Source organism: Alligator mississippiensis, chromosome 13 (genome assembly GCF_030867095.1).
Source record: "Alligator mississippiensis isolate rAllMis1 chromosome 13, rAllMis1, whole genome shotgun sequence".
Taxonomy (NCBI): Eukaryota; Metazoa; Chordata; order Crocodylia; family Alligatoridae; genus Alligator; species Alligator mississippiensis.
Window position 1 is genome coordinate 21,762,027 of NC_081836.1, and position 11,940 is coordinate 21,773,966.

The window sequence follows — 11,940 nt, forward strand, 5'->3', positions numbered from 1 at the left end:
ATCCCAAAGTGGAGCTACCTAAATCAACAGAGTCACGATCAAACCCCTCTGCAACCTGCAACAATACCAACTCTATGTCAAAGACAACAGATCCCTCTGCTCATCATTTTCATCCCCCAACTCAAACACCTTAGACCAGTGGTGTCAAACCCATCCAGCCCTGCAGGCCAGATGAGAAGTGTAGGGCCAGTCTACAGGCCAGACAGAAATTAGAGCAAACCTGTACTGCAGCTCTAGCCCACAAGGCCAGTTTGACATGGATGCCACATCCAGCATGCATCCTTGACCAATCCTTCACCCTACAAACAGTGGGCATGCTGGCTGCAGTCCCACACATCAGCTCCAACTCTGTATGCTGCATGTAATGCATGCCAGCCCCAGCCAGGTGCCTGCAGGCCATATCTTTGATACTCCTTCCTTAGCCCAGTGCTTCTCAACCAGGGTGTCATGGTACCAGTGTGCTTCAAGATCCTTTCAAGGGTGCTGCAAGGTACCACACAACCTTAGCACTATTGAGGGTGCAAACATGATTCGCAAGACAACCAGGTTTTCAAATAGGAATCCACATGTTAAAAACATTCCAAAATCCATAGCTGTAGACTGAGTTCTTAGCAACAGAGCTTTATTATTTTTTCTATAATGATAAAAAAAAAATGAAAACTTTCTAAGGGGTACCTGTAGATTAAAACAGTTGAAAACTACTGCCTTACACACATCATTAATGATCTTTAACCCCTCCTGGATAATAACTGTCTCAAGCTAGCCTTAGGGGACAAGCCTGTCCTAGCTTACAGACTTCCTCCTAAACTCAAATGATCTCTCTCCAACAAAAGTCTACCCAACACCAATTCTCACCAAACCACCAGACCTTCCTACAAACCCAAATGCCAACTGTTCTTCCTCACCAGCAGGAATCCAGGTTTTCCTTTTGCCATAGAAAAACACAGCAAAACAAGGATTTTCTCCTTTAAAAGGAGAAAACCCCAGGAAACAGTGGGTTTGCCCTTGCAGGCTGGCAGAGTTTCAGCCTGCAAGGGGTTGCTTGGGGCTGGGAGGAGCAGGATGCAGGGCCGCCACAGCAGTGTTGTATAACCTTGGGGGCCATGGCAGCACAGCGCTTCCTCCTGCACCGGGTCCCACCCACTAAGCTGCAGAGGTGGCTCCTACCCAAAGCTTCAGCCAGGCAGCCCATGCCTTGCTGTGGGTCCAGAAGTCAGGGAGGGGGGGCACGTGTTTCCCTGCCCCCCCCAAATGTTGCCTGTGCCAACACATCACCTATGCCCCCTGCGCTCCCTTCCCTACACACCCACCCCCTTCCTCATACACTGGGGGGCTGGAGCCTAGGGGCAGCAGGTTGGGAGTGAGGGGCACCAGCAGGGCTGGGGAGGCGAGGGACTGTGGGTAGGGAGTGAGGAGCCAGCAGGGCTGGGACAAGCAAGGGACGGTGGGCACACAGTGAGGGTCACTGACACGGATGGGGGACTGTGGGTCAGGAGTGAGGGGCACCATCAGTGTCAGGGGGGTTTGGGTTTGACAGGGGCACCAGCAGGGCTGGGGTGGGTGGGATACAGTGGGTAGGGAGTGAGGGCTACCAGCCAACAGGGCCAGGGAGCTGACGGTCAGTACTAAGGGACACCAGCGGGGCTGGGTCAAAGCAGAGGACTGTGGGCATGGAGTGAAGGGCATGAACAGGGATGGAGACTATGGGTCAGGACTGAGGGGCACCAGTGAAGATGGGGGGGAAGGGGGGGCACTGGCAAGGCCAGGGGCCTGTAGATCAGGAGTGAGATGCCTGTGGATCAGCAATGGGGGGGTGAGGGGCTGCAGGTTGGGAGTGAGGGGCACCAGCATATCAGGGCTGCTCAGCACCAAAAAGCAGCTGGGGGAGGACAACTGCAGCTGGATCCACGTCCTGGTGAGTGAAGAGGGCAGAGGGAAGCTCTGATTTTCTATAATAGAAAAAAAAAATCAAATGCCAAAATATATAGTTGTTTAGAATTTGTTTTATTATAATGATTGAGGCACTGGTAGGCTTCCAAACTGCTTTAAAATTATAAATATATCAATAAAACACTGTGTTCAAGTAATACCTATATATATAGTGGCATTTCATTTTAATCATGGAAAAACACAGGTTTTAGGGGTTTTAATCAGAGAATTGGGGGAAGGAAGGGGGTTAACCAGATTATTTGGATTTTTAAACAGACAAAACCAGGATCCTTGCTCCTCAGCACAGACCACATCATCCCTGGTTCAAGCAACTTGTGTTATAACTTTGGGGGTTTGTCTACCTGCTCCTCCATCAATATCACATACACCACAGCTTGCTTACAATATTCCTCAATTATCTACATTAGCCAGATTGGGTAATCCCTACATAAAAAAGGGAATGGACTCCAATTCAACATCGAATTCCAGAAATACACAAAAGTTTGAGGGAACACTAACTTCCTGGACATTCCACTACCAACCTATAACAAAAAACAACTTTTACATGAGACTGCAGAACAAGAAATCACCCACAGCTTGGACCATATGGTCTCAAGAAGGGGGATGGATTTTTAGTCCAATACACAAAGTAGCTGTTTAGTCCAGGGTTCCTCCAGAGCTAAATGCCTTGTTCACCTCAACTGACTTAATCTGTCAGGGGAGCTTTTGCCATCATAGTCCCCCTGCTTATCCCTTGGCTTATGCTGCAAACCTCCATCCCTGAGCACCCAAGCTGCCTACATTTAACCTCAGTACTGAGTCACATTCCCCCCAAAAATGGGAGGGACAAATTCTGTGGTGTGCCACCAATCACCTGTGCCAGACTGGACCTTCAGAGGCCAGATCCAACCTCTTCATGGGCCAGATGGAGGTTGCCTACCCCGATCTGAACAACCCACTTATTAGCTCATTTAGCAGCATTCCCTACCCCTGTCCCTCCTATAGAAAATCTTCTCTATCTGCCAGTCTATTCATAGCATCTGACAAAGATGTTACTTTGTCACAAAGGCTCATGCCTCTCTGAGCCAGTTAAAGTGCCATCCTGCTGAGAGTTGTTCAGACTAGGCTACAGGTAAAGTTACTATGTCCACAAAAGTATGTCTAGACCAGTGGTTCTCAAATTTTGTTTCCACAGACCAGTTGAAAATTGCTGAGGGCCTTGGCGGACCACTTAATAAACTTTTCTTTACAAATAAAAGCAAACAACTCATATTTTAATACAAGTAGTCTTACCTTTCTAACGCGATGGATATGCCTGTTTTTTTAAGCAAAGTTCTGGGAAGTCAGGGGTAATGTTTGTCAGCTTTAGCCTTACATCACCTTTCTGCAGACTACTTAAATGGAGCTTGCGGACTAGTGGTGGTCCACGGACCACGGTCTAAGTACCTCTGGTCTAGACTAAAGATCCAGCATAGGCAATAGCTAGATAAATAGGTCCATGTAAGGCAGAAGCAAAGCCAAAAGAAATCTGAGCAAATTTAAAAGATGTTTTCCCCCAGTGTCCATGAGGAACAAAAGGAGAAATAATGGACTTAGACCTCAACAGGGAAGATTTAGGTTACATAATAGTACTAACTAACTACAAAGCTGGCTTAACACTGAAACTGATTACCTAGAGAGGCTGAAGAATCTTTCTGAGGCAGTTTAGACAGCAAGAGCTGTCCACTGAGCAAGGATTGGAGTAAATGATGTGGGGGGCCCTTTATCCCTATTTTTCTATTATTTCATCATTATTTATTTAACCATAGTGCACATGATATATAAATAAAGGTGAATACATAGCTTAAATGAGCCATCACTTCAGCAATCCTGGTTTTCCATTTGCTGCGGAAAAACACAACTTTTCTCCTTTTAACCGAGAAAAATGTGGATTTCCCCTTAAAAGGAGGAAGTCATGGATTTTCCCCTTTAAAGGAGAAAAATGCAGGAAGCGGTGGGTTTCCCTTTGCAGGCTGGTCAAGTTCCAGTCTGAAAGGGACTGCTTGGTGTTGCCTGGAATGGGAGGAGGGTGATCGGAAGCAGGGGGAGCACACATGCACGTGGCAGCCAGGCAGCATGGAGAACATCTCCTGCAGCTCCTGCCAGGTAAGTCTATAGGGGTGGGAGGAGAAGGGAGGGCGAGAGAAGGGGCACAGGTGACACAGCAGGGGATGGGGATTCTGCACCCACTGTTGGACTACAGCCAGGCCAGACCAGCTTCAGGCAGGAGCACCCTCCGTGGCTATCACTACCAAGGCAAGGTGCCCCCTGCTCGCCCAGCTGTAGCTGGAGGTACAAATGTACCACCGCTGCCACTGCTTTGGTGCCTCACCATAGCAGTGTGGCACTCCCTCACGTGCTGGGTCCCACCTGCTGGGCCACAGAAGTACCTCCTCTGGAGCTGGTCCAGCCTGGCTGCAGCCCTGTGCCCTACTGTGAGAACAGAAAAGTTGGAGGGCACGTACCGCTTCCACACACCCACTCCCTTCCTCCCACACTGGGGTGCTAGGAGCAGGGGGCAGCAGGGCAGGGCTGTGAGTCAGGAGTGAGGGGAACCAGCAGGGTGGTGGGGGGGAGGGGGCTGTGGGTCTGGAGCGAGGGGCACAGGCAGAGACAGGGAGCTGTCTCTTGAGAGTGAGAGGCAATAACATGGGCAGGCTATCAGGGCCACTCAGTAACACAAAGCAGAGGGGGCGGAGGGAAAAGGCACAGTTGGATTTGCATCCTAGTGAGTAAAGGGGGCAGTTCTGATTTTCCAAGCTCAAAAGCCCAAAATCAAATGTCAAAATGCTCTACTAGCAATTGAGGCACTAGTAGGCTACCAAGCTGCTTTAAAATTGTAAATATATTAGTAAAACATGGTGTTCAAATGATACCTATATATGTAGTGGCATTTCATTTTAAAGATGGAAAAATGGGGAATTTTGTTTTTTTTAAATTGGAGAATTGGCGATTCTTTATCAGAGAATTTGCAAATATTAAACAGAGAAAACCAGGATCCAAGGTCATCAACTTAGCTGATACCATACATGTGACATTTTGATGTTGGTAATGGAGACACCTTAACTTGTGAGTGTTGATTCTTAAATGTTTCACTGTATGAATGCAAGATTTTATAGATTTACACATGCCATGCAAAACCATTTTAAAGAATTATTAAAATATTTAATGTTATGATATCAAATTCGCAAAAGTAAAAACATTCCAAAAGTTAAGGTTAAAGGTTAACCCTGAACGTTGTCTCTTCATCTCAAATTACAAACCATAAAATCTCTCTGGAATTAAGCAACAAACACTTATTAGATTTCAAGTTAGGAAGGAAGCTGGACCTGATGATCTCACAAGGTCCTTTCCAGCCCTAAACTTCTGTGAATTTGAGAATAGGTTTTGGCTGAGTTGGTAAAGTACCTTAAAGATAGGCACAATTCTTTCCCTACTTCCTAAAAAGCATGCACGTTCTCCCTGGGTTTTGTATTTGGGGTCATACCCCTTGTGAATATCCCTCTAGACCAGTGAAGGCCAAACTTTTTGGCAGGTATGCTACAAATAAGCCCTACACCCTCCATGAACACCACTCCCATTGGTTTCATAGAATCATAGAAAATTAGGGTTGGAAGGGACCTCAGGAGGTCACTTAGTCCAAACCCCTGTTCAAAGGAGTAGCAGCCGCAACTAAGTCATCCCAGTCAAAGCTTTGTCTAGCCAGGTCTAAAAAACCTCCAAGGATGACGATTCCACAACCTCTCTGGGTAACTTGTTTTACTACCCACCTACTGAGAAAACCCTTCCTAATATCCAACCTAAACTTCCCTTGCTGCAACACTTGACTAATGCTCCTTGTTCTGTCATCGGTCACCACTGAGAGTCTAGCTCCATCCTCTTTTGAAACCCCCTTCAGGTAGTTGAAGGCTGCTATTAAATCCCCTCTCAGTCTTCTCTTCTCCAGAGCAGGCACAGGGGAACGCTTCCCCCCCTTCTTGATCTGCCCCCCTCCCAGCACCTTCCCTTTCCCCTGGCCTGCTCTTCTGCTTCCCCTTCCCCCCCACACACACTTACCTGCTGGGGTGTCTGTGCGTGTGTGTCTGCATGTCTGTGCCTGTGTGTGTGGGGCTGTGGGGCTGTTGTGGGGGAGTGAGGGGAATCAGGAGGGCTGAGGAGGCTGTGGGGGGGAAGTGAGGGGCATCAGCAGTGCTGTGGGGGAGGGGGCTGTGGGGGGGACCTTTAATTTTAATAACGAGTTTTGAGTTTTTAAATCAGAGAATTTTCAATTTTTAAATCGGAGAAAACCAGGATCCCTGCTAATCACCTTCTTTTCCTCCAAGTGCTTAGAAATGGATTCCTTGAGGACCTGCTCCATGATTTTTCCAGGGACTGAGGTGAGGCTGACTGGTCTGTAGTTCCCTGAATCCTCCTTTTTCCCCTTCTTAAATATTGGCACTATATTTCCCCTTTTCCAATAGTCTGGGACCCCTCCTGATTGCTAGTTTTCAAAGATGATGGCCAACAGCTCTGGAATCACATCAGCCAACGCCCTCTTTTGCTTGATCTAATGCTCTGCTGGGGGAGTGCCCCACTGCCACTGGCCTGTTTGCCCCTCGCCTGCTTGCGGCATGTGTACACGTGCAGCAGGCTGGCCACCAAGCGCCAGGCCGGGCGTATCGAGCTCATCGGGCCCCACAGGCTGCAGGAGCAGAGCGGGCAGGTCCCGGCACTGGGCTCACAGCCCTGATGGAGCCTCGGGCCCCGCCCGCTCCACGCCAGCGGGCAGGCGGCTCAGGGCGCCGCGGGAGGGCGGCGCGGGCGGGCCCGGTACGTCGTGTCCCGCCAGGAGGCTGCCGCCGCCATTCTCAACCCGGCCCAGCCGGCTCATGCGCGCCTCCAGTCCCCCGCCACTTACCGGCCCGGGCGGCCGGGTGCTCCGGGCCCCGCTGGAAGGGGAAGCGGAAGAGCAGCTTGTTTCCGCGGCTGCCCGAGCTGACCAGAATAACGCTGATGGGGCTCGTGCTCTCGCCCATCGCGCTGCGCCCCCTCCCCTCGCCGCGAGCGCGAACCATAAAGACGTCGCGCCGAGCTGCCTAGAGTGACCCGGCAGGAAAGCGGATGCCGGCCTTCCGCCTCCGCGCATGCGCTGTGGGCTCGTGCGCGACCGAGCGGCTCCTGAGCGCAGTGGCGGGTGCTGTCCTCGGCTCGAGACCGGGCGGCCCGGCCGCTTCCGCTGTGAAGAGAAGGTTCCTGTGGTCATGCGGGGCCGCGCCCGCGCGACCCCGTGTGTTTGTAGCGTCCTGAGGCGCTCGCAGCGCCCTGCCTCAGCGCCGCTGGCTTTCTCCGCACTCGTCTCCGTGTGCGACCTGGCTGCTCCACGGGCCGCGCAGGGCCCGTGGTTGGAACCCTGAGCTGCCTCGGGGACTTGCTGTTGTCACTGCGTGACGTGCACCTCACCTGTAAGAGCCATCTCGTGCCAGCACGTAATACAGTGGCTCTCCACCCTTTGCACCTCAAGGTGCCCCTTGGAAAGCACGGCCTCAGCTTTCTCTCTTATTTGCCTGCAAAAAAGCAGTAGAGCAGCTTTCTGCTGCAAAGAAAGGAAAAGCTACAGCTGTGGATTTCTGGTGGAAGTCACTGGCTTTTTTTCTGTGTTTTAAACCTACCGGTGCTAATGTGTGGTACACATGGAAGGATCTCAACACACCCCAGGATGCTGCTGCACTCTGGATGAGTATAGCTGACCTAATAGAAACATCAGAATGTGGGATTGGAGGGGATCTCCTGGGTCAGGTCCATGCCCCTTCCATTGTAGGCACCACACAGTGCAACCAGATGACTTCAGAAATGTAACCCTTTCAAAATACCATGTCAGTATTAAAAGCAGTTGGGCTTTTTGCTCTCACTTTTCCAACCAGAAGTACAGAATCTAATTGCACTAATGATTAGGAACCTTCTAATTCCAACCTAAATCTATTCATGACACATTCGCTGTGTAGCAATATTGTCCTTTAAAAATGTCAATCTCCTGATGTGTTTATAGACAGAAATTTCTCTCAGCATATTTTTTGTTTAGATAATAAAGCTAAGTGTTTCTAGGCTGGTCTTGTAAAATAGACTTTCCATTCTTGTCATCCTAGTAGCCCTTCTAACCCGTTTCAATTTCAGTTCATCTTTCTTGAACATGCTTCAGAAGTGTACACAGTACTGCAGATGAGGCTTTACAAGAGCACTATTACTTCCCTATTGTAGTCCGCAGGTTTGTCATTACCCTAAAATAGAATAGTTTTCTGAAAGCATACTGTTAGGTTTACAATAATTTGGATTTTTAAGAAGTATTAGCTTTACAGCTGAATACAAGGCATGACCTGTGGCCTAGTAATAAAGCTGACCACAAGGCAGAATGATAGCTAGGCCTTTGCTTGTGTCAAGTAATCATTTTAACTGCAACAAGCATTTTCTGAGTTAAAAAGTGAATCTGTGTCTGTGTGCTAAAAAAAATCAGCTACAGCAAGAAATAAGATAAGACAGAGAAACCATTGTTTTGAGCTTACTGGTTGTGTCCTTGAGAAGTATCTTCTACTGTATAAGGTTTTGCTAACATAATGTTACTGTTACTTAACTTTCAGCTTTTAAAAAGTGCTAGTTCAGCTTAATAGAAATATGCTGTTACAAAGATTTGTAGAGCACCACCCCAAGTATTGCTTTTTATTAACCATATAGTCTTGCTTTATTATAAGAAGTATAAAAGATCGCCTCACCCTTGAGGGGGGGCCATTTTGCCTTTTGCTGGCTTTATGGTCTTTGCTCGAGCAAATAAACAGCTGTCTTTCTTTACCTGCGTTGTCTGTCAATCAAATTACAGCTAGACAACGGACCTTAGGGAGGTTTCTCCCACCACACTATCTCTAGTGGAAATACTTTTCTTGATGCATTCTGGAATAACATTTTCTTTTTTCAGCTCTGCCTTTCACTGACATCTCACCATCACCCTGTGTTCAACTATTTCATTCAGGTTTTTCTCATTTGTTTCTAACTCAGGCTTCCAAATTGTAGCCAATGATTTTGTTTTTAGCCCATCTGCATTAATTGGTGTTGGGTGCCATTAAATTTCAGGTCAGTTTTATTATTCCAGTCCTCGAGGTCATCCAGTTCTTTATGCATGCTATCCCAATCCTCTTTAGTAATTCCAAGTTTGTTTTATCAGCAAATGCTATTGCACTCTCATAATCCTTTTGCAAAGGTCACTAATGAAAATGTTAAACAAGATTGGTTCCAAGACGGATCCCTGAGGGACCCCAGAACTAAACTCTCTAATCTGATAATTCTCCTTTCATTACTCCTTTTTGCTCTTTCCCCCAGTCTAATCCATCTCGTTCCAGTCTTCGCCAGTTTAACTTAGTTTCTGTGTGGCATAATATTGAGTTAGGCATGGACTGCCTTTACTAAAGCCATTCGTATGGTACCTTGTTCTCATCTCTGTTTAATTATCCTTTCCTTCAGTATCTGTTCTAAAGCCTTGAATAATGTTGAGGTGTAACAGACCTATAGTCGCTCAGAATACTGCCACCCCCCCCCCCCCACACTTCTTAAATATAGGCACTGCATTTGCCATTTCCAATTATATAGTATTAGCCTTGACTTGAAAATGTGTTAAAAATCATCATGACCAGAAGTACGGTTTCACATACCAGTTCTTTCAGTCTTCTGTGATAGAGATTATCTGATACTCCTGAATTGAAACTGTTTGAGTTTTGATTCCACTTTCATTGTAGTAATTTTTATCCCCTACCCTCATTCCATTATCCATCTTGCTGTTGCCCCAGTGGTCCACCACAACATCTTTATTACAAAATTGAAGTGTAGTCATTCAGTTTGGGGCCATACTTTTTTTTTTAGTCTCTCCACCACCCTCAGAGCAAAGTGGCCCTATTTTTTTCTTTCCTTCTCATTCACATGGTTGAAAATTCTTTTGCTGTTTAATATCCTTCAGAAGGTCTAACTCACCTTGGCTTCTAACAATTTTCACTTTATCCCTATACTTTTTTGACTTCTAAAACATTCTAAGATTACTTTTTTATGGTGAGCATTCCTTTTTCATTTCTAATATTCTTATTCCTGTACCCTTCATAAGGAAATTATGCATCCCATTGGATCTGGAACTGTTTCCTGCAAGATTTTTTTCCATTGCTTGGGCTATAGATTCTTGATAGTTTGGGTACCTTGATTTTGAAGAAATTACGGGCACTTTCCACATCAAAGTCCAATGAGCATATCAGGTCAGCCGACTTGATCAGGCATCATTGGTACTCTCTCCAGGCTCTTGAGATGACAACAGTAGGTTACCCACATTTCGAATCCGTAGAGGAGAGTGGGGATGATAACTGCATTGTAGACCTGGATCGTGAAGGCACTTGTACACTGGATCCTGTGCCGCATTTCCTCATCAATGTTCATTCTGTGAGAGAGATAGCTACCAATGTAGAGGAAGTGCTCAGTTACCTCCAGGGGTTACTCCCTTGATGGGGAGGAGGATCATACCAATGCCCTGGGGCAGACCAATAGAGCACTTTACTCTTCCTGATGTTAAGAGGCAGACCCAAAGTTCAGTAGGTTTCTCCAAAAAGATCCAGCGCAGTTTGGAAGTTTTCCTCAATATGTGCTAAGATGGTGAAGTTGTTGGCATATTGAAGTTCAAGGATGGTTGTTTTGAATACTTTAATCTTTGAGCAAAAACATCTCAGGTTGAAACGCCTTCCATTTGTTTGGTATTCCATGTCCATTTTGGAAGGAAAGGGGTCCTGAATGAGAACCAGGATGACTGCCAAACAATGGAGAACAGAGCTGGCCCAATGGTGCATCCTTGTTGATGCAAGTTAAGGTGACAAATGGATCTGTCTCTGATCTACTACAAAGAGTGGCCACAGCCATCTATCTGGCCATAGAAAAGCCTCAGGACCTTAATGTACTTTTCAGGTTTAGCAATCTGAAAAGTATCCAGATCTGGCCAGTATTTAGAATCAGAGAAGTAGGGCTGGAAGAAACCTCTAGAGGTCATCTAGTCCAACCCCCTGCCTGAAGGGGGTTGGACTAGATGGGGGTTATCCTATACAATCTATAATCTAAACTGTATGTAAGACTACTGTGACATAACACAGATCTAACTCCCTAACCTGCCATAGATAAAGCAGGGGAACCACACAACTTCACAATTGATGAAATCAAAAGGTCACTGAAGGCCATACACACGTCCTAATGTTCCCAACACTGTTCTTGGACCTGGTGGGTAACAAAGGTCATATAATTTGTTCCACAGGGTGGTCTGACTGAGATTCTGGCATGACTTCCTCAGCAAGAGGTAAAAGATGGTTCAGAAAGATGCAGGAGAGGATTTTTCCTGATGTGGAAATGAGGGCAATACCTCAATAGTTCCCACACAGACTTATCTCTTTTCTTGATGATAGTTGGCATTCCTCAGACTAGGGGTGTCAAAGAGTCAGCCTGCAGACCCATATCATGTGGCCTTCAGGGCTTCAGAATTCATGGTGGGGCAAGTAGCAGCAGCGTTAATTGCATGGCTTTGGGAGCCATGGCAACTACTGTTCATCTCACCGCCAAATTTCCAAACTGTTGGCCAGATCTGGACCATGGAGCTCTTTGTAACAGGGGGCCTTCTCAGGGCCGATCTCACTGTGGCCCACCCACCTGTTTCTGGGCTAACCACCTGCCTTCTCATCTGCCATGCCTTGTTGGTAATTAATTAATAGATGTCAATTAAGCGGGAGGCTGCCCATGTCTTGCCCTGATACCAGGGGGTGCTATCTGCAGCTCCGTTCCTCCCCTACACCACAGCCCAAGCCTCGCAGATGGCATCCAGATGTTCTCACAATCACTGGCCCCATGCTGGGCCCCAGAATCCTAGTGTTGAGCCCCTCTATGATCCCTCCATTCCGGCGGCCTAATCTGCCTTCATCCTGGGCAGCATAGCTC

At 47.3% G+C, this 11,940-nt stretch overlaps 1 protein-coding gene across 7 annotated transcripts in view; it reads right to left on the reverse strand.

Annotated features, from left to right (window-relative positions):
* The window catches only part of NPRL3 (NPR3 like, GATOR1 complex subunit), a 151,290-nt gene extending 144,263 nt beyond the window's left edge, over positions 1 to 7,027 (reverse strand). For 2 of the 7 annotated variants that reach the window (XM_019482365.2, XM_059716343.1), the window contains exon 1: positions 6,866 to 7,027. In XM_019482365.2, the coding sequence (XP_019337910.2) occupies positions 6,866 to 7,022 (157 nt within the window). In that variant the 5' untranslated portion in view covers positions 7,023 to 7,027. Of the gene's footprint in view, positions 1 to 3,222; positions 3,242 to 6,865 lie in introns of those variants that run through there. The other 5 variants (XM_059716344.1, XM_019482364.2, XM_006261840.4 and 2 more) reach the window with 5 other exon arrangements.
* Between the last annotated feature and the right edge of the window lie 4,913 nt (positions 7,028 to 11,940).